Source organism: Tachypleus tridentatus, chromosome 1 (genome assembly GCF_004210375.1).
Source record: "Tachypleus tridentatus isolate NWPU-2018 chromosome 1, ASM421037v1, whole genome shotgun sequence".
NCBI classification, from domain to species: domain Eukaryota; kingdom Metazoa; phylum Arthropoda; class Merostomata; order Xiphosura; family Limulidae; genus Tachypleus; species Tachypleus tridentatus.
In genome coordinates this window covers 118423632-118448237 of record NC_134825.1, presented here as the reverse complement: position 1 = coordinate 118448237, position 24606 = coordinate 118423632, and the positions used below count along the sequence as shown (strand labels likewise).

Below are 24606 nucleotides of genomic sequence, written 5' to 3'. Positions count from 1 at the left end.
CCAAGTATTGCCTGGTGGTTAAGTCACTGGACTCGTAATCACGGGTTCGAATTCCCGTCACACCAAACATGCTCGTCCTTGCAACCGTGTAGCCCAAGACTTGGCAGTGGGTGGTGATGACTAGCTGCCTTCCCTCTAGTCTTACACTGCTAACTTAGAGATGGCTAGCGCAGATAGTTCTTGGGTAGCTTTGAGTGATATTCAAAACAAGCAAATAAATAGAAAGGGCAGATAGTCTTCATGTAGCTTTACGCGAAATTCAAAACAAACCAAACTTTTCAAAATCTGGTTACGTGACAAATATTATTTAAACAAAGTGTAATTACAATTTTTTTTGATATACACAAAACAGAACATATAAGCTGTAATGCATAAATCATTACATCTAAACTAACTGGTATACATGTCTACAAATAACAAACTGTGGCAAAGGTATATATTTTTTTCCAAGTCTGAACCATTTTTAAGTTTTACAAATTGCATATCTGTATAATCAAATATTTTTCTTAAACGTCTAAATAGCTAAGTCCTAACTTTTACACACTACAAATAAAATATAGTGAAGTTTCATGTAAATAGTTCATCATGGATGACAAAAACGAGTTCATCTTCATGTGTTTCTGTGAACATCACGTTGTCACCTGCTATTTTAGTCTTCCCTTCAAACAGTGTTAAAATTAAACACAGTCTTTGTTATCCGTAGCCCCGTCTACTTTCTTCTCTTACTGTGAAGTTAATATAAAAATATGTAAAAACAAAACAGTTCATTGTCTCAACAACAGATGTTAACAGTGATCTGAAATATCCATTCTCTATCATCCAAGCGAAAAACTAACAAGTCAACAACTGACAGGAAAAACAACCAATACAGGATATTTCCACTACCATCAGCTCATCTGACCAGGCTATTGAACAAAATATGTTAGCACTTAATAGTAACATAAGAAAGCACATTAGCTATAATTACAATACGAACTGAAATAGGCAACTGCTAGTTAAGTCACAGAACATAAGAAAAGTCATATGCACACTAAATAACGTGACAAAAGAAAAAACCTGAGTCATGGTCCAACTGTACCAAATGAACATGTCTCAGAAAACCCACTTTAAAATATCTAGAACGCTAGTAATTCAGTACTTTTGAAATGAGGTACGGTAATTAGTGTAGATTTCTAAGATCTGACATCGTGTTTGTTTTGAATTTCGCGTAAAGCTACTCAAGGGCTATCTGCACTAGCCGTCCTTAATTTAGCAGTGTAAGACTAGAGGGAAGGCAGCTAGTCATCACCACTCACCGCCAACTCTTGGGCTACTCTTTTACGATAGAATAGTAGTACTGACCGCCAAGTTATAGCGCCCCCACGGCTGTAGGAGAGAGCATGTTTGGTGTGACGGAGATTCGAACCCGCAACACTCGGATTACGAGACAAACGCCCTAACCCACCTGGCCATGCCGTGCCACTTGATATCGTGAATGAATTTATTAATCTCATGGGAAATTCTTTCCTTAAAACAACATACATCAAATCTTTTAGTACTTTTGGTATGACATCATTGAACACGAAGCCACTAATTGATCCAGTAAAAAGGAGTTAGATATTTACAACAGGTGATTGATGAATCATCTGAAATTCATTAATATTTCATAAACCTTATAGAACTACATGCTACCAATGAAGATTATTGAGTGACAGCTATAAAGATTGAGTAAAGTTTCCTTCTTCTTCCTGGTGTATACTGTTGGCAGAAGACCTTTATGGAGTTACTTTACACATACAGAAATTCGAATAGCTAGTTAAGCCAAACGCAACTTTAAAAAAATTACAAAGAAATTATGTTCGCACAATGAAATTTCAATAAAATCATTCTTTTGCAACAGATGTGCGTCTACAACAAACACCATCTGTGACATAAGTTACCAATCAGTCGTGGATTATAATGGATTATAGTAAATGCTTTCTCACAATGGTCAGTATGGTAAAAGAGGTTTTCTTGCATATTGATGACATATCGATGTGTGTTAGCCCAGATATTTGTTTGTTTAGAATTTCGCACAAAGTTACACAAGGGCTATCTGCGTTAGCTGTCCCTAATCTAGTAGTGTAAGACTAGAGTGAAGGATGCTAGTCATCACCACTCACCTCTAACTCTTGGGCTACTCTTTTACCAACGAATAGTGGGATCGTACATTATAATGCTCCCACGGCGAACACGAGTGGTGTAGCCCAGATAATACAACAGACTTCAATAGTTATACAGAGAGAGTCTGTTTTTTTGTAAGATGGCTTGCATTTAGTTGAAATAAAGTTAACATTCCTGGGGCATTCCATAAAGGTTATAACTCAAGTTCCTTAGCGTCACGGTGGTAACTTTGATGACTTAAAACGCTAACATTCAGGGTTCGTTTCTCTTTGGTGAACACAACATATAGTCCAATGTGATTTTACTCTAAATAAAAGAACAAAACCGCAACTCAGTATTCAGAAACAAGAGGTTAGTGAAGTGTCTATACAACGGAACTGATTCTCGTAGACATGAAGCTTTGAAAGTCCACTGTATACACCACTATTTTGAACCTGTTGAAATGAAATATGATATACAACGTACGTTTACAGTTCTACAATGAAACGTATCAGTTATCGACACATGGAGAAAGCTTCATTCACAAGTAACCACGGCTTCCATATTTCATGAGTGCAGCTAATAGCAATATCCCATCATTGAATATCGTAAACGTCACCACTTTAATGAACGTGAATAAAGTTGTGTGTTTCGTGTTCTTATATTTCCTGCGAAGCCCATTCATTCCCACAATTCTCTATCAGTGGACACTGTGAACATTCAGATAAGGTTTTCAGCATTGCGAAGCCTGAAGACCTTCCTGAGATGAACAATGAACCAAGAACCTTTGAATAACGATATGCTTTTATCACACGTTCTTACATCCAGTATTGATGAACTAAGTGAGCAAAGCTGTAATTGCTAAAGGGCCTAGTTCTGATAATTACTGGAATATTCAGCGTTTTGATAGATTGACGTATTATTTACTGGCTTGTGATTGTGTGAACAAACAGAAAAGAAAATCTAGAAAAAATTCAATAAATCTGAAACAAAACCAGGGACAAATGATGCCAAATAAAAGTTTAAAATATTTAAAAAGTAACTAAACAATTAGAAAACATAATATATGTCAATCAGCTTTCATATTACATCCTAAAGGAGATGTAACAACATAAAGAAACATCAACCTGTTTCTTAACCATAGCCAAAGGTAACGAACACAAGCACCCTATAAGCCTGTTTCTTAATCATAACCAAATGTAACGAACACAAGCACCCTATGAGCCTGTTTCTTAACCATAACCAAATGCAACGAACACAAGCACCCTATGAGCCTGTTTCTTAACCATAACTAAAGGTAAAGAACACAAGCACCCTATAAGTATGTTTCTTAACCATAGCCAAAGATAGAGAACACAAGCACCCTATGAACCTATTTCTTAACCATAACTAAAGGTAAAGAACACAAGCACCCTATGAACAGTAAAATTTAAAACTATCAAAAATATCTACTTAAACAACATGGTAAATGCTTTCTGCAAATCACTCTGAACTATATAATGTAAAACATGTATTACTATGATAAATAGTGGATTATACTAAATTGGAACAAGAAAAAATAATCGTTCAATATCTCTTACAGAAGTAAGAAAATACTAAATATTCAACTTCAATCCAAGTAGTACAGCGGTATGCCTGCTGACTTACAACGTTATAATGCCCGTTCGATACCCGTGGTGGGCATAGCACAAATAGTCCATTATATTTCTTTGTGCTTAACTTCAGAAAAACTCATTATTTCGTGATTTTATAATTTACATAAAAATTAGTATTAATATATTTTATGTTTTTCAAAATTGCCGAGGCGTGGCGCTGAAGGTCGACTTTAGTCACCTTCGATTGTATTGACTATAACAACATCTTGCGTACACGTTAAGGCGTAGAATATTTACTAGATTTATCGGGTGTTTACGGATGTTGTCACAGAGTAGTTTATGTTGAAATCTCCAATACCAGCCTAGCTTCAAACACTTGTTACCTTGGCAGTGTTTTGTGATCCATAGTATTGAGTACACGTGGAGTTGAGGTTCTGTTCGTGTTAGCCAAAACTAGTTTTAACATTAGCGTTTAAATTGGTTTTAAGATGACACGTAGAAATTGAAAAGTTTAAATAGATCGTATGTTTTGAAGATCGAAAAATACCATCCCAGTAAGTGTTATGCGTGAGACTGATCGTAATTTATAATAACTTAACAATGGTGCATTAAATATATGTGAGTTATTAATAATTAAAATACATTAAAATTAAACAAATTATTGAAAGTTGGTAGTTTTATCATGACTGGCACTGAGACATTAGTGGTATTTTTATGTAATCTGATATTTTGCATATCGAAATTCAAACAGGCAGTTTGACTAATTGAACATGAATTATATTCCTTTATTAGCTTAAATTTCTGCCAGGCATGGCCAAGCGTCTTAAGGCGTTCGACTCGTAATCCGAGGGTCGTGGGCTCGAATTCCGGTGGCACCAAACGTGCTCGCCCTTTCAGCCGTGAGGGCGTGATAATGTGACGGTCAATCCCACTATTCGTTGGTAAAAGAGTAGCCCAAGAGTTGGCGGTGGGTGGTGATGACTAGCTGCCTTCCCTCTAGTCTTACACTGCTAGATTAGGGACGGCTAGCGCAGATAGCCCTGGAGTATCTTTGCGCGAAATTAAAAGAAGCTTAACTTTTATTTTCTGATTTTGCATTTCTTTAGGCCTTGTTGTTTTTATTAGAATGCAGCTAATTTAATTCTACACATAATACCTCTAAATATTTACAACACTTTTTGTTTGTTACAGATCCCTTATATTATAGCTGTTTCTTTTGCTTAACCAATAAATCATTGTGATATATCTTAATTACATTCAGTGTAAACGAAAATCCTGTATATTTCAGTCACTAGAGTTCTTGTTATCATTCTACAGAGCTGTATTTCCAACGGTTAGTCCTAAGTAAATACACAATAACTTCAGATTGGACTATTATTACAAGTGTGATAGTTTAAGAAGGTGGTTTTATGAAACAGTGAGCTCTTACACAAACATTTATTTCGACAGGTTTGTTACGTACCAGTTTATTTCCTGTTATTAGTAGAAAGAATGATTTTACATAGCAGATTTATTTAGAAGGTTTATTAAAAAAAAATAGAAATTACTTACAGGGAAAGGTTTGGAACTGGTTTATCTTTCCAGTAATTGTTTTTGTTTTTATATAACACGTACGAATATTAAAATTGAAGTCATTTAGAAAATATTAACCGTACTCTATTTCAGCTTTTGGTTTTGTAGTCTTCGTCTAAAGGTATGTTTTTTATGATATAATATATTTTTATCACTTTCTTATAGAGACGAATATGGTGTTAGTAACAATACCATAATGTATTTAAGTTCACGTCTAGCTTGTTAATTAGTCTACGAAACTTCACCGTTTCTTACAAATGATATAGTTAAACGAGACAGAAATAAATTAACATCTAGAATTATTTCAAATAATTTATATATTTGTATAAAGTTGTGTCATGTTTTATTTTGGTTGGAATATATTCATTCCTTAGATATTACAAACTTTAATACTAATAAAATCGAGGAAAATACAGACGAGATGAGTGTTGAAAGTATGGAAATGACTTACAGAATAAATGCGGGAAATTCAAAGTAGTTTCGGTTAAAAATCAAACTAACTATTGTCGTTATTTGCCAAAACCTTTTGTTTTAGTGAGTCCGATTTTAATGCAAATTATAGGTATTGTGTAAATGGGAAATTTTAAATATGAAAGAGATAAAAATGGACTGAGAAATTCTAAAATCTAAACACATTAATACCTTGCATAATTTTATAGAAGAAAGGCAGCCGCCAACTCTTGGGCTACTCTTTTTACCAACGAATAGTGGGATTGACCGTCACATTATAACGCCCCCACGGCTGATAGTGCGAATATGTTTGGTACGATGGGGATTCGAGCCCGCGACCCTAAAATTACGAGTCGAACGCTTTAACCCACCTGGCCATGCAGGGCCGTATATATTAACATTTCCCCCAAACACAAACACCTATCACATACGCTTTTAAAGTACATTAAAAATTAACACGGATTTTTAAAAAATTACAAATTTAAATTACATTATTCAGTGAAATATATTATGACGTAAAATTAATATATTTTTAACCAGAGAAGATCAGTAGTAGCTTATATACACAAAACTGTGAATTCAAACCGTACGTCACAGTGATGTTAAGACACATATATAATATTTCTATGAAGTACATATGTTAAAATTGCTGTCTGACAAAAAAAAACTTTAGTTAATTTTTATACAAATAATAAAAATATGTTAATGTGATTTACGTTCGTTTTTAGTTTAAGCACAAAACAACACAGTGCAGTGCCCACCACGAGTATCGAAACCCGGTTTACAGAGTTGTCATCATCATCATCTACCACTCGATTCCGTCAAGGAACATAGGGCCGCAATAACTTGCGGTTTCATGAACAGGTATTTAAGTGAGTCGGTTGTTAGCCCACTGCACCGAGCCGTCCCTAATGTAGTAGTGTAAGACTAGAGGGAAGAGATTAACAGATATCATAACGTTCTGTAGCAGGCCCAGCATGACCGGTTCGTTAAGGCCGTTGGGGCGTTATAACGTAACGGTCAATCCCACTATTCGTTAGCAAAAGAGAAGCACAAGAGTTGGCGGTGGGTGGCGATGACTAACTACCTTCTCTCTGGTCTTGCATTGCTAAATTAGGAATGGCTAGCGAAGATAGCCATCGTGCAGCTTCGGGCGAAATTTAAAAAATCAACAACAAAACAAACAAGTCACCTTCATAAGAAAACACAATAAAAGTGAACAGGTAATTGAAACACAGTATAAACTTTAACAACGTACATAAATTTCCAAACAAGGTAAATTGTTATGGTATAATCTATTTGCAAATAAATATGTGTTAAAATTGCTGTTCTTAGTTAATTAAGAAGCGAAATCTGTTAATTTGCTTTCATGAATGGTAGGCTACATTTACACTAATGGAACTACTTTAGAGGACGTCTGGTCAGATGTATGGATACACTGTAAATATTTAGCACTTAGGAGTGAGTGGTTTGTAACCATGTTGATGTTTTCCTACTTCAATATGCATTGAGCTGTAAACAACTACACATATGGCACCAAGCACAACACACTTCATATTTACAGCACACATTCATTTAAATGTGCACTTAAAGGACAGATTTGTAACGTGACGTCTTTCATTATCCGACACTGCCTGAAAAGTTATTGAAATTTGTTCTCATATGAAGAAATGTCACGTGATTGTATAACTGTTATGAACAACTAGGCCTTACACGTTTTTCTTTCGTAATTACCAATTCAAAGTCATGTAACCGTAGTATATCTGAGAAAAACACGTGAAATAGTCTTGAGTGTGTGTGTGTGTGTGTGTGTGTGTGTGTGTGTTTCTTGTAGCAAAGCCACATCGGACTATCTGTTGAACCCACCGAGTGGAATCGAACCCCTGATTTTAGGGTGGTAAATCACTGTACTAGCGGGGGACAAATAGTTTTGATAAATTAATACTAACGAAATACTTTCAAAATGTTATTAATATACATCTAATAATTTAACCATAAAGGTGAAACATTAATAACACTGGTAGATCGCTTATTTTAATTAATAAGTGAACAGAGGAGAAATGACCGACAGCTAGCTATCGTTGTTAAATAACTAGTATATAGTAAGTAATTCGCATTCTCCGAAGTCATTTCTTTGTTTCATTTTGAATTTCACGCAAAGCTACACGAGGGTTATCTGCGCTAGCCGTCCCTAATTTAGTAGTGTAAGACTAGTGGGAAGGCATCTAGTAATCACCACCCACCGCCAACTCTCGGGCTACTCCTTTACCAACGAATAGTGGGATTAATCGTGACATAATAAAGACCTTACGACTAAAAGAGCGAGCATGTTTGGTGCGACGAGGATTCGAACCCACGACTCTCCGAAGTGAACCTCGAGGAAAACTAGATACAATAAAATATAAAAAGTTTATATGTAATGAATCTGACAGTATTATATTTCTGTTCCTAATAGCATGGCCGGGTGGTTAGGGCACTCGACTCGTAATCTGAGAGTCGCGGACATTAATCCCCGTCACCCCAAACATGTTCGCCCTTTGAGCCGTAGGGTCGTTATAATGCAACGGCAAATTCCATTATTTTTTGATAAAAGAATAGCCCAGAAGTTGACGGTGAGTGGTGATGACTAGCTGCCTTCCCACTAGTCTTACACTCATGAATCAGGTACGGCTAGCGCAGATAGCTCTCGTGTAGCTTTGCGCGAAATTCAAAAACACACAAAATAATATAGATCTTTCGAAGTCCATCTAGGATATAAAAATGCAAATATAATATTTTCTAATATAAACACTTTTTTCCTTCTTACACATATCCGCGTTCTTCTGCCATATAATAATAGACCATGCTGCAATTTCCACCACTGTTCAAAGTGTTAGTATTTCACTTTGCGATTTTTACTTCTAAAGTACCCCTGAACTCAATTGAGGGCGCATCTCTTTATCTGTATTGCAGATAAGTTATGGCCAGGCAACAACTGTGTTAAGGCAACAGTAGACTATAATATCTATTTTGTTACAAGTTAAACATTTATAGTTTTTGTAAAACTTTTATGCGTTTATTATGAACAGAAATTTCGCCATCAGCAGAGTAACCAAACAAGTAATAATTTATTTTAATTATTCTATAGTTTTCTTGGTGTGCTAGTTTATACCAGTGGTACACTTCTGTCAGTTGTTCATATAAAACATGTATATTGATTTTTATTTCTGATCTACAAATCTGCTGTTACACAAAAGTTGCGAAGAATAAATTTCTTACTGTATTTACCATTTCTAACCTTTGTGCTGACAGATTTTAGAATTGGTAAATACCTTAAGTTTAACCTTTTAACCTTTGTGCTGACAGATTTTACATTTAGGGTATTTACCCGTTCTAACCTGTGTGTTGACAGATTTTGAACTTAGTGTATTTACCACTTCCATCTCTTATGCTGACAGAATTTAAACTTAGTGTATTTACCATTTCTAACCTTTGTGCTGATAGACTTTAAACTAATAATTGCTGTATAATGCAATTATCTCTCTACAAAAAATTAAAATAATCATCAACCTTATGTGGTATAGTGCTGTAATATTATATGTAATATAGTGCTGTAATATTATATGTAATATAGTGCAAGAATATAATATGTAATATTTGGCTGTAATATTATATGTAATATAGTGCTGTAATATGATATGTAGTATAGTGCTGTAATATTATATGTAATATAGTGCTGTAATATGATGTGTAGTATAATGCTGTAATATAATATGTAATATAGTGCTGTAATATAATATGTAATATTTATATTGACAAATAACGATAATGCATATAAAGTTTAAAACCACGAAGTGACAAATTAAAATCTGTTGCACTTCAAACGAGTATCTCAATATCATCTATAAATACTCTTCGCAATACGAGAGCCGAGGGTTCAAGTCCCCGTCACACCAAACATGCTCGACATTTCAGCCGTGGGGTATTATAAATTCACGGTCAATCCCACTGTTCGTTAATAAAAGAGAAGCCCAAGACTGGCAGTGGGTGGTGATTACTAGCTTCCTCTAGTCTTACACTGCCGAAATAGGGATAGCTAGCGAAATTCAAAAGAAACAAACAAAGAATAAATTCTCTTTAATAAAGCTTGCCATGAGTAAGGGCAAATGTAAGTGCGTTACATTATAGCAAATAAATCGTCATAACAACAAGGAAATAGCTTTTTTACTGGAAAATTAATTTTGAAAGACATGAAACGCTACGAATTTGCTATTGTAACCTATGAAATAACTTATCATATGCTGTTCATGAGAGAGTTAGTCATATAAGGACATAAACTGTGTTATTATCGCCACTTTGATTCTAAGAAATAACATCATATTGGATTTAAAGAACCAGATGTGGTTCATGGGAAGAAAGTAGGGTTAAATTCCGACCGTCCGTACTCAGTCCATACTGTAGCTTTAGTATCTATTCATAGAGGGACTGAAATAGATCGGTTTCATACGTCTCCGGACTATTTCTAAAGCAGCGAAAGTTGGTACATTTCAACTAAATAGTAATAACCTTCTGAACTGAAGTCAGTTTTATGAGCAGTATCCATTAAAATACAGTTTTGTACCATTGTATTTCTTATGTAGTTCCACAAAGTAAAATACGTGGTATGCAAATGTGTATTTACATACAAGTACGTAGTTCGAATTCTTCTTCCTTTAATACAGCGTATTGCTGGTTGATTTTGTTTTTTTGCACATCAACTTCGTCCAATTCGTTTCGCGTGACGAAGGACTTCTAGGAAGTGTATTTTGTTTTGGAATTAAAGTGGATAACGTTTCGGATTCTGTAAAATGTCATTATCAGATCTTCCGTGTTTCTTGTGCTATTTATTTTCATTTAAACTGTCAGTGGATCACAGTTTGATCCAATTATTGATCCCCTTCAAGGAACATAATCGGAACGGTGGCTCTGGCGCTTGGATGAACAGATTGAAAAGTAGTGTTGATTGAAAGATCCGTGTTGCCCTTTTGTGTTTCTTCTGTCTCATTTTTTACAATAACACTGCAGACAAGCACGATTTATAAGTTAAGTAAAATTAGGTCTGTATAGTGTGTCCGAATCTCGATGACAGAAAACATGTTATCAGCAGTGACACGTTGTCACTGAAATTCCTTAAGTTCTGACAGGTAGAGACACATCTGTTAGTTAAACACAATTCTGATAATAAAAAGTGGGAACTCGAAATATTTCTTTTGTATGGTATATTATTTACCATCAGTGAAATATCGCGTACGTTGGGTATTTTCTAGTAAACATCCTGTTATGCTTACTACATAATTTAACTTAGTTTAACCGTTGAAACATTTCATCAAATGTAACTTCATATTTTAGTTTTGTTACAACAATTACATTCTAAATGTACGTATGACAGATACAATGACAAAACTTTATTTACCAGAACCAACATAACCCTTTTCTACGTCTATTTAGTAATATAGGCCCTGGCACGGTCAGGTGGTTAAAGCGTTCGACTAATGATCTGAAGGTCGCTGGTTCGAATCCCCGTCGCACCAAACATACTCGCCCTTTCAGCGTTGGGGCGTTATAATTTACGGTTAATCCAACTATTCGTTGGTAAAAAAGTGGCTCAAGAGTTGGCGGTGAGTGGTGATGACTAGCTGCCTTGTATCTAGTCTTGCATTGATAAATTAGGGTCGACTAGCGAAGATAGCCATCGTGTATCTTTGCACGAAATCCAAAAACAAGCAAACAAACCTTAAAATAACACAATATCCATTCTTACATACACAGTAATGTAAGTTGGGTGACATTATAATGTAATAATTGTTGCTTAGAGCTTGCCTAAAGCCTTTGGGTCGTTTAATCAACACTTTAATGTAAGCGCAATATGGTGGTGACTATAAACATATACCATTTAGAGCTAATGTTTTACTCTTGTATGATGTATTGTTCGAAAGTAGGTTTAACCACGACATACAAACATATCTTTACATTTCAGGCCCGACATGGCCAGGTTATTAGGGCGCTTGACTCGTAATCTGAGAATCACGGGTTCGAATTCAAGTCACACCAAACGTGTTCTTCCTTTCAAAGTTGAGGGCGTTATTATTTTACGGTCAATCCCACTATTCGTTGGTAAAAGAGTAACCCGAGAGTTGGCGGGGGGTGGTGATGACTAGCTGCCTTTCCTTTGCTAAATTAGCGACGTCTAGAGCAGATAGTCCTCGTGTAGCTTTGCGCGAAATTCAAAAACAAAGAAACAATCTTTCCTCTAGGTCAAAACCACCGATGGGGATCAAAAAGAAACCTTTACATTTGATAATGTCCCCCGCTAGAACAGCAGTAAGTCTACAGATTTACAACGCTAAAATCAGGGGTTCGAATACCCTCAATGGGCTCATAATACTTCCATTCGCTTCATTTCATGTTTCTTTTTGCAATTTTTCCAAATGTTAAAAGTTTGAAAACTAACTCTGTTCTCCGCTTATGTTTTCGCAGAACCAATGTAAAACTAAATAAATTAAACTTGCGAAGAAGTCCTAAGTAAGAACCAACAGATTGCTGTCTTAGAGAACTCTCCCTTTAACCTAACCATCAGAACCCAGTTACTTGCAGTGATCATACACTGTCCATACTATGACGTGAACCACTTTGTGGCAAAGAAGTTAGTTGTCATTCGTTATACGACAGCTAAGCGTTCTGAAGAAAACATGCATATTTTAGTAAGACTTTATGAAGTAAACGTAACGTAAAGCAAAACCGAGTTGTTACACGAATAACATCATATCAAACTTTCACTTTATTATGTAGAATAGTACATTAATAAATATCTGCCTACAATGGCATCAGCGCACCCATCCATACAAATAAATAAATAATTAAAAACTATGATTATACAATGAAGCTCATTTAAAAAAAAACAATTATGTTTAAGTTGTGATAGATGGAAAAACTCCCATTATCAAAGTATGTCTATAAATACCATTGCGTGTAATTTGTAAAATTCAGGGAAAGTTTAGTTATTTATGGATAATTGCAAATTAACACAAGTGGTTCTAATGTAAACGTTTTAAGCAGAACAGAGATTTTTGTTGTTGTTTTTTTTTAATTTCGCGCAAAGCTACTCGAGGGCTATCTGCGCTAGCCGTCCCTAATTTAGCAGTGTAAGACTAAATGGAAGGCAGCTAGTCACCACCACCCGCAGCCAACTCTTGGGCTACTCTTTTACCAACGAATAGTGGGATTCACCATCATATTATAACGCCCCCATGGCTGAAGGGACAAGCATATTTAGTGCGATGAGGCTTGGGCTACTCTTTTACCGACGGAATGACAGTCACATTATAACGCTCTTACGGCTGAAAGGACGAGCATGTTTGGTGTGACCGGGATTCGAACACGCGACCCTCGGATTACGAGTCCAACGCCTTAACCCACCTGGCCATGCCGGGGCCCTTTTTTATTGTTTGTAATCAGAGTTACTTTTAAATTGAATGAAACACTAAAGCAGTTTCGAACGCAAGATATATAGTCCTACGAATGTTTCGTATTAAAGGATATAAAACACTTAACACTGACAAGGATCCTTCAGATATTTCGCATATTTCAAGTGTTGTCTTTTTATTGAAAAACAACAAACGTTAAAACAGTTACTAACGTTTGCGTTTCATCTACTCAAGATTAGGTGTTAAGCCTAAAGCAATACTAAAACCAGTTACCTACATAACAAGTGATACTTACGTTCTTCAACTGAGATAAAGGGGGATTAACGAATTAATGCTAAAAAAATATCGTACATCGATTTATATTAGCCAATCAGGATTCAAGTGTAGAGTTAGCCAATCAGGATCCAAGTGTAGAGTTAGCCAATCAGGATCCAAGTATAGAGGTACGCTAAACGAAACGTGATCGCAAAAAAAACAAACATGTAACTCGTTGATTTCTATTGGAAAACAGTATGTATTTAAGGGTTAAGTTACACAAAAATAAAATTAATTTTAAAAATATTACTAATTGCTGTATGTTAACCAAATACGATGCAGTCAAGTTAAATGTAGAGTTACGCTTAAATAAACGTGGTATTTAAAATGCTAGGAACTGTTCACTTGGTTAAATGTATAAAATACACTGGAGAGAGTGTAAAAATAAAGCAAAACCCATTGAAATTTCTTGTGTTCTGACACAACTTGGTACCATATGTCGTCTTGATGACAAGTCATTTATCTTTCTAGTATGTTGAATTATTTAAAATATTTAATATTTTATCTCTCATGTGATTTTAAAATGTTACATATAATTCTTATAAGAAGGCGACCATAGAGGGAGAGTTGGTGTGTCCACTGAGGGGATTCGAAACCCTGAATTTAGCTTGACAATCCGAAGATTTACCGATGTTCCATCGGGGAACAAATATGTGAAATTCATCGTTAAATAGTTTGTGGCCCGGAATGGCCTGCTGGTGAAGGCACTCGACTCGTAATCCGAAGATCGTTGGTTCGAATCCTCATCGCACTAAATATGCTCGTCCTTTCAGCCATGGGGGCGTTATAATATAATGGTCAGTTCCATCATTCGTTGGTAAAAGAGTAATCCAAGAGTTGGCTGTGGGGGGTGATGACTAGCTTCCTTCCCTCTAGTCTTACACTGCTAAATTAGGGACAGCTGGCGCAGATAGCCCTCGTGTAGCTTTACGCGAAATTAAAAACAAACAAACAAAACTGTAAATATCTCAGCCAAACTAAAGTATTCACATACAGATGTTTTGTAATATCCATGTTTAAAGCCAAGAGGTTTTCAGAACAACGAACGATTTCATGTGAGACATTATAAACAAAACAAGAACTCAAATTCAGTTGGAAATATTGATTGGTTAATGAAACTAACAACTTGCAGGAAAAACGGGATATTTTTAACTTAATTTTCTGTGGTTACGCAAGCGTCACAGATTTCGTAAGTTTTTACATTTTAGTAAGATGGACAAGAGGTAGTTAAAACATATTAGTTTAGAAAACATTAACGATAAAACTGCGAGACTCAACTCTATATTTTGTTATTCGTTTCATCACATCAGAGTTGGAAATGTAATTTACTGACTTCTTTAGTTTGTTTCGTCAAGTATACGTAGGACTTGAACTAATTTGATGTCCTATATTCAAACTAATGATACACGCTGAAACTTATTTCAAGCACAAGTAACACTAGCAGTTGTTAGCTAGAGACTGCAGGACATTGAAATTAAAGTTTCCTCTAGTCTGTGTTGTGAATTAGAGAAATATATAATCACAGCGGAAATGACATTTCATTTTATTAAAGGAGCTTATTAACCGTGTAGATAGGACTATTCATTTCCTTAGTGTGTAACCAACAAAAGTAATAACATATTTCTCTACACGTGATGGAATCCAATCATCCTATGCGTTTAACAAGCACTGTTTAATTGCATTTTTGCTATATAAACTTTAAATAATAAATCTTGAAAAATATAAGTAGAAAATGTTTTATAAAAGTAGTAGAGACTTGTGTGTTTGTGTGTGATTTTCTACTGAGCCCACCGAGGGGAATCGAACCCCTGATATTAGCGTTGTAAATTCGTAAACTCACCGTTGTACTAGCGCAAGGGAACAGTGATTTAACTGTATCATATGGCTCTTTATTGTTGTAACTTAAGTTGGTTTTCACACCCGAATGTTGTGTTTAAGGTTGTGTTTTCAAATTAAAAATTATTTTATTACGAGGGATCCATACTTAACATTGTGGTTTGAGGATCCATACTTAATATTGTGGATCCATACTTAATATTGTGGTTTGAGGATCCATACTTAATATTGTGGTTTGAGATGTTTTAACGACATAGATTACAGCATGTATAAATATATAGTATGTTTTTTCGTTTGTGCTTTATAAATGTTTGTAAAGAGTGACAATTTCGTGGTTAACTATACATCACGGTTTAACTATTGTGCGTGTTTGACGTGTGGTTTAATTGAAAGTGTATATATAGGTGTGTGTTTGTGTTAATCGTAGCATAGCATTATGTTCTCTAACATACTTTAGTGTTCTTAATCTGTCCTCTGAAGGTTAGAAGTAATTCTGAAAACTCTTATAACAGGAAGAAATTATCCAGTGTGAAAACGTTCCCTTCTCGTCTCTTTCGATATCCAAGAAAGTTGTTTTATGACTGATGTACGACACACATATCTATAGTATTGTGGCTATAAAATCGTTTTCTTTGACATATAGAAAGAAGAAATAATTCATATGATGTTAATCTATATTATGTTAAATGTATTCATTGGTACGACCGTAGAGTGTGTGTTTTCTTGTAGCAAAGCCACATTGGACTATCTGTTGAGTCCACCGAGGGGAATCGAACCACTAATTTTTGCGTTGTAAATACGTAAAGGACAGTAAAGTCTCCGACTGGTACAGCTGTAAATCAATGGATTTACAACGCTAAAACTAGGGGTTCAATTTCCCTCGGTGGAATTGAAATTTCAACCTATTCTTATTTGAATTTTTTTAAATTCCAGATGACACCCTAGTATTTCTCTACTGAATTATTTTCCATACTTCAAAGTCCTTTCTAAGGAAAGCAGCCTAAATCTGAACACAATATACTCCTAACGTGGCATACCTGTAAACATAAAACCTAACAATGCAAGAATCCTACCACTAGCAACAGCATACTGTTTGGTTAAATTATGAGACCAATAAAACTGACCAACAAAATATTTTTCTTCCCTAACACAGCTAAGTTCACTAACAACATACTGCTTGGTTAAATTATGAGACTAATCAAACTGACCAACAAGATATTTTTCTTCCCTAACACAGCTAAGTTCATCAACAGCATACTGCTTGGTTAAATTATCAAACTGATTAACCAGAACACCAATAAAATGATGCGTAATATGAATACCTCAGTTGAATGTATTTTCCAATTCTAAAGACAATTTTGGTATCAGATTCGTACACACGAAGGCTAACCACTTTAATTTTAACTTCGAGAATTGTTAGTAAACATAAAGATGGCACAGCCACGTGACCATCTTTATTACAATTAGTCCATTCTGAAAATTGTGAAAATTAATTTGGAATATTTAAAAGAATAATTTTCGTTATTAAAAGGATACGTCTCAAACATATATTTGGGATAAATATAACATATATTCATCATTAGTATACTTCATGCTGATAATACGTTTATGGTAATTGAGTAACGTAGGTCACTGTAGTTTAGTATCACGTGTACACAATATTGATTGTGAGTATATTACATTTATATTTAAATATACTGCGTCTTCGATATCATACCAGAATGTTCGGAGAGTTATCTTAAGATTTAAAACTACTCTTTATTTTGAATCAGTAAAAAATGCCGTACCACACATTAAGGGTATTGGATAGATATGGTAAACTGTTGTTTTTCTGGGTCTACTATGTACCAATTAGGTAATGTAATAATAATAACCGAGTTACGTCTTCAACAATACTGGTAAAGCTAGCTACTGTGTACCAATTAGGTAATGTAATAATAATAACCGAGTTACGTATTCAACAATACTGGTAGAGCTAGTAACTGTGTACCGATTAGGTAAAGCGTTTTAAGTGTATAACTTTTGATAAATCATTATTATACGGCTTGATGAAAAATAAAACAGCGCCGTAAATATAAAACAGACTTCCATTCCATAATTTGACCAACCTCAATTGGACGACAAAACGTTTGTTTTGTTTTTGAAATTCGCGCAAAGCTACACGAGGGCTATTTGCGCTAGCCGTCCCTGATTCAGCAGTGTGGGAAGGCAGCTAGTCATCACTACTCACCGCCAGCTCTTGGGCTACCCTTTTACTAACCAATAGTGGGATTTACCGTCGTATTATATCGCCCTCACGACTGAAAGGGTAAGAATGTTGGGTGTGACGGGAATTCGAACCTGCAACCCTCAGATTACGAGTCGAGGTCCTTAACCACCTGGCCATGCCTGACCCCAAAAAATGAAACAATATGTACCCTATGAAGAAACAATATATATATATATATATAAGTATCAAATATAGTGCAGTATAGTTTAGCAGAGATAAATGAGAAATCTCGACTAAAACTGCTTATTTTGCAACTAGTACAGCGGTATGCCTACTGATTTACAACGCCAAAATCAGGGGTTCGATTCCCGTTGGTGGGCTCAGCAGATATCCCGATGTCGTTTTGTTATAAGAAAATATATATACACACACACACACACACACAAAATAACTGTGAAAAAAGTCTGAACATAATACATCAATAAAACAAACCTCTTAACGTCTATTTTCTCCTACAACACTAAAATCAGAAATTCGATTCCCGCCGATGGGCTCGTCAAATAGCTCGATGTGGCTTTGATATAAAAAACACCCAGTCGAATTATAATTTTTACATTTTCACAATATTGATCGTAATACATGGTGTTTTGGTGTGAAGTCAAGTAAAAATAATAGTGTAACATTTGTTTTTCTTTTTTTTTATCCATTTTGATTTACGATAGGAAAGTAGATGAAACGTTTGAATTAATGTTCTTGGTATATTATAGTGGAAGTGTTATACAACACTAAAGTAAATTAGGGTTCCAGATTCACTGAATCAAACGTATGATACAGAAAGTTGTCAACGTAATAGAATAGCCACGTGAAAAACTCTCACGTTTAAACTGAACAATATCTTATTTTTCAAGGCACTCAAAGGAATAATTCGTTATTCTATTAACTTAATTTAGCCTCAACAACTGTTTGAAATAAAAATACAGTAATTTGACACGCACCTTGCAAAAATAATATTTTTGTATTTTTTTACCTTCTTTTTAAACAGGTTCGTTTAATTAATCTGAAACATTCATGTTTAGATTTTTGACATAAGCCCTTGCGTTTTGAAAATAGTCAACTTTTGTGGTTTGGTTTTAATTTCGCGCAAAGCTACTCGAGGGCTATATGCGCTAGCCGTCCCTAATTTAGCAGTGTAACACTAGAGGGAAAGCAGCTAGTCATCACCACCCACCGCTAACTCTTTGAGCTACTCTTTTACCAATGAATAGTGGGATTGACCGTCACATTATAACGCCTCCACGGCTGAAAGGGCGAGAACGTTTGGTGTGACGGGGATTCGAACCCACGTCCCTCAGATTACGAGTCGAACACATTAACGCACCTGGCCATGCTATTGCCGGGCCCAATAGCCAAACCTAACTAAATAACGTGTTAGATTTCGTGATTATCTCATATATGAAATAAAAAATAAGTAAAAACAGATCTCGGTTGTGTTGAATATCAGTAAACTAACATCTTATTTGTTGAACCTAATACGCGAAACATACATTAAGATATATTTAGTGGAAAGATATTGAGCTAAATATCATGCGTTAAATATAATAGATAGAATATAAGTTAAACTACATTATACATGGGACATAATACATGGAACACATGCTAAGTTATAGTTTATTAAGCTTCTTGAAATAAATGCTGTTCACTTGTGTATTTCTACACACTTTACAAATCTAGCAATCGGGTTTCGATAGGTCGTGAAGTGATATGAAATAGAATGTCTAAATTAAAGCACTGTCTGTGCTATGCCCTCCACGACTATATGTATATTAAAGTGAAGTATTTGTTTCTAATCTAATTTTTTCAATGCCATTTAAAAGTAAGATACGTTAAGATTCTTATGTTATCTTTAAGAAATGTGAATGTGGCTTCACGTGGCCATTATTTTGAAGAACATTTTAGTATCTTAATTCAGTATATAGTGTTTTATGACTTAAGTTTTAAGACTTAAAATATCATTTTCAAAATTTGATTAATTTAATAAGAAGTTTTTATCTTTTCGAATAGCAAGAAATGGTAAGGTAAATAATTTGTTAAAAATGAATTAAATATTGTTAAGATATAAACTGCCTTAAAATTACTTCATGTTGCTCTCTGAGAAATTGTTCGGTCACGTAGGATCCATAAAATGAAACAAAAAAATTGACACGACTAAGAAATCACTTTCGAAACTTTTGTTCTTGTGGCATTAGTGACGTCACTTATATATACAATGCTCAGACTCGCATCGATCGATAGATCTCTCACAGTACATCAGCTTAATGTTTTGTACACGAAGAAAATGTCATGTATTATTCAGCGAAGACGATAATTTTGTTATATTTTCGTTCATCTAGGGCCGTATCACCTAGAAGAAAATAAATACTCCAGACTTTTTACTTACTTGCTTTGTGACGTCACATTTGCTTTCAAGCGCCACCGTACGATACCGAGAACAATAGATAGAAGGTGTACTTCTGCCTTTCCTGCTGTTATCGACAGACTACAATATCCTTTACCCGCACACAGAAGCCCAGTCGACCGCCTCTTCGCTAAGTTAGCACCGTCTGAACACATTTGTGGATCTGAATGGCAATCCGTAATCTAGATTAGAGGGACACGGGCTTCTCGACTTCTAATTGTGCCATCAATACTAGTCTATTGACTTGTTTTTGTATAAAATAACGGTTGCTGCTCCCTCGTTTGTCATAAGCGTCAATAGCTACGTCAGTGAAATTACACGATTAGTAATGAAGAGACCAAAGTGTGAAACGAAAGGTTTAGAAGTCTTGTGTTTTTCCATTTGTTTCATGTACCCGTTTGTACTTTCAGGTAAGTGTTGATATATAAATATGGCCGCGAAGTGATTGGTAAACTAAATATACATTTTAATATCAGTAGCGTGAACCATTACTACACTTGTTTTTGAACCATTACTACACTTTGTTTTTGAACCATTACTACAATTGTTTTTGAACCATTACTACACTTGTTTTTAACAGTTGATTTTCAACTTTCATTCACAAATACTATACAGATGTTCTGGTATTTTTTTTTAGCTATGGATATTGTGTATACTTTAACTTGTTTAATTAAAGACACGAATGCTTAGTGATCGCTTTTGTCGGATGTATGGAGTCGCATCTAGAGCAGTTAGAATTGTGTTCTTGTTATAAATGTATACAATTCTGAAGGTACCCCATAAACATGTCCGTATGAAGAAAAAACGATATATTGTTAACTCTATAAATAACATTGTTAATGTAGTATTTAATTTTCCATATTATGTACGACAGTAGTTGATGTTCTAGAGCAAAATTATACATGGACGAATTACACTCAGTCTATCGCGGGGATTCGAACCCAAGATTTTGTTATTATCAGCCCGAGTCACCATTATTTACGTGTGTTATAAAATGTATCATGAGGTGGCGATATGTCGCAAAACACTAATTTTGTTCATCACGCACAGATTATTTACAAAACGTCATGTGTACTTTTACATTAGTCTTATCGATTGTTCTAGAATTTAAACATAATATTATTATTTTTATATCCATGACTGAATTATGGAATAAAATCGTTTTTGAAATCAAGACAACTTTTATGAAATATAAATTCGTAGGACTATTTTATCACAACGCAACTGGAGTGTGTAAGACACCTGCTCAGTAAGTGCTACGCTAAAGAAATCGTAAAATAACTACCGGCAAGTTAGTGATTACAAATCTGTGTAATAAACGATTCTGATCAGTGGTATCAAACAAAGATATATGTTATTACGTGAAGGAGTTGTAATATACATTAAAACATGCTTTTTTTTCTCGATTTCTTTGTTTGTGACTTCAGTTTATTGAGTTATGAGTAGAGTTACTGATAAAACTCAAAACTACATAACCATTAGTTGTGAGTTATAACACGAACGATAAATACAGTTAAGTCTAACAACCTTAAAAGAATAAATACAGTTAAGCCTAACAACCTTAAAAGAATAAATACAGTTAAGCCTATAAACCTTAAAAGAATAAATACAGTTAAGCCTAGCAACCTTAAAAGAATAAATACAGTTAAGCCTAACAACCTTAAAAGAAAGAACGAACATGTAAAAATGTACAATAAACAGTTAAATTTTGTTACCCAGTCCTTGATATTTTTCTATATCCTCGTTTTAAAGCTCTAGAAAATTCTGCTAGCGTTTTGCTCACCCTGGATTCATCATTATGTCACATACACATTTGTCTCTGAATGTTTTATTTTGTCCTGAAGTGTAACATTCGTTTTTTAAACTAATGCGGCACGTTCATCTTACATAGCCTCAATATTTAAAATAAGGACTTTACTTTTCGTCTCCTAATTTGCCAAAGGAAAGAAAGATAAGCACTCTTTTATGAGATTTTGATAACATAATAAAGTCTCAGTGTTCTACTATTATTTGTGTAATATAGCCATCCGTGTTCACTCGTGTCAGATTTAATTTCAAAGGATGCAACAATTTCTTCCCATAATGCATTCTTAAAGTCTCAGTTAAAGTTGTAAAACCGTATCCACTTTTCTACAATAATGTTGACCGCTTATTGCACTTCTGTCTTTGTGTGAACGAAGTTAACAATCTTTTTGAAACATAAAAATATATGGTATTTTCACTATGTTGTTACGTCTCCAAACCATAAATTTAGTTGGTATATTAAGTGTGTCTTCTTTCAAAAATAATAAAAGTTTCTGTGTCTTTATATATATTTCTTTTACAATTTGTTGCGATGGATTTAATGGCACAGCCAGGTTGTTAGGGCGCTCGAGGCGTAATCCAAGAGTCGCGGGTTCGAATCCCCGTCACATCAAATATGCTCGCTCTTTCAGCCGTGGGGGTGTTATATGCGACAGCCAATCCCACTATTCGTTGGTAATAAAATAGCCAAAGAGTTGGCGGAGGGTGGTGATATCTAGCTGTCTTCCCTCTGGTCTTACACTGCTGAATTAGGGACGGCTAGCACAGATAGCCCTCGAGTAGCTTTGCGCGAAATTCAAAAACAAACAGACAATTCAAATAACTAAATCTTCTGTAATAACGTTCGTATAATATTGCGAGAGAGCAAAACCTTAACACGTTAGACATTTTAAACATACATGCTAATCTAGACGTTTATATTTATTTTTAGTGACGGTAAGAAAAACTCTTCTATCAGATTCTGATGTAATCTTTACATGTAAACGTCAAAAAAATAACATGTTATAAGTGACATTCTTTAATTGAAACATTGGGTGGTCAATAAAACGTGACAAGAGAAGACACTGCGGATTTTCCGGGTGAAGAGATGTATCGATACAGCAAAGTTTGTCAACAAGAACTCGAGTTTAGTAGAAGGTATCTGACACATTTGATGTAATGTAATAAAAACAGAACAATCCCTAAAGAGCTCTGTGTCCCTGGATAGAAAGTATAAATTAATTTAAAACGTTATCATTGCTGAACACCTTAGTATGATTAAATGTAAGCACAAGTTTTATCTATCGTAATTTGATGGAGAAAGTTTGTATTTGTGTGTTTGTTTCTTGTAAGAAGGCCATAGAGGGACAGATGATGTGTCCACTGAAGGGATTCGAAACCCTGAATTTAGCTTGTAAATACGAAGATTTCTGCTGTTCCGTCGGGGAACAAATATGTGAAATTCATCTTTAAATAGTTTGTGGCCCGGCATGGACAGGTGGTTAAGGCTTTGAACAATAAAGCACGAGAGGTGTAGATCTTATATTACTTTTGAACAATAAAGGAGAGGTGTAGATCTTATATTACTTCTGGTTTGAACAATAAAGCACGAGAGGTGTAGATCTTATATTACTTCTGGTTTGAACAATAAAGCACGAGAGGTGTAGATCTTATATTACTTCTGGTTTGAACAATAAAGCACGAGAGGTGTAGATCTTATATTACTTCTGGTTTGAACAATAAAGCACGAGAGGTGTAGATCTTATATTACTTCTGGTTTGAACAATAAAGCATGAGAGGTGTAGATCTTATATTACTTCTGGTTTGAACAATAAAGCACGAGAGGTGTAGATCTTATATTACTTCTGGTTTGAACAATAAAGCACGAGAGGTGTAGATCTTATATTACTTCTGGTTTGAACAATAAAGCACGAGAGGTGTAGATCTTATATTACTTCTGGTTTGAACAATAAAGCATGAGAGGTGTAGATCTTATATTACTTCTGGTTTGAACAATAAAGAACATGAGGTGTAGATCTCATATTACTTCTTGTTTGAACAATAAAGCAAGAGAGGTGTAGATCTTATATTACTTCTGGTTTGAACAATAAAGCTGGATCTTATATTACTTCTGGTTTGAACAATAAAGCACGAGAGGTTGATCTTATATTACTTCTGGTTTGAACAATAAAGCATGAGAGGTGTAGATCTTATATTACTTCTGGTTTGAACAATAAAGCATATTACTTCTGAGAGGTGTAGATCTTATATTACTTCTGGTTTGAACAATAAAGCATATTACTTCTGGTTTGAACAATAAAGAGAGAGGTGTAGATCTTATATTACTTCTGGTTTGAACAATAAAGCACGAGAGGTGTAGATCTTATATTACTTCTGGTTTGAACAATAAAGCACGAGAGGTGTAGATCTTATATTACTTCTGGTTTGAACAATAAAGCACGAGAGGTGTAGATCTTATATTACTTCTGGTTTGAACAATAAAGCACGAGAGGTGTAGATCTTATATTACTTCTGGTTTGAACAATAAAGCACGAGAGGTGTAGATCTTATATTACTTCTGGTTTGAACAATAAAGCATGAGAGGTGTAGATCTTATATTACTTCTGGTTTGAACAATAAAGCACGAGAGGTGTAGATCTTATATTACTTCTGGTTTGAACAATAAAGCATGAGAGGTGTAGATCTTATATTACTTCTGGTTTGAACAATAAAGCACGAGAGGTGTAGATCTTATATTACTTCTGGTTTGAACAATAAAGCACGAGAGAGGTGTAGATCTTATATTACTTCTGGTTTGAACAATAAAGC

The 24606-nt window shown here is 34.8% G+C and overlaps 1 protein-coding gene across 1 annotated transcript in view; it reads left to right on the top strand.

The window, feature by feature from the left end:
* The first annotated feature begins 4100 nt into the window (after positions 1-4100).
* Positions 4101-24606, top strand: part of LOC143222404 (protein turtle homolog B-like) — a 124411-nt gene continuing 103905 nt past the window's right edge. Inside the window, exons 1-2 of the mRNA XM_076448886.1 lie at positions 4101-4270; positions 19931-20405. Coding sequence (XP_076305001.1) covers positions 20324-20405 — 82 coding nt within the window. The 5' untranslated portion in view covers positions 4101-4270; positions 19931-20323. The remainder of the gene's footprint in view (positions 4271-19930; positions 20406-24606) is intronic.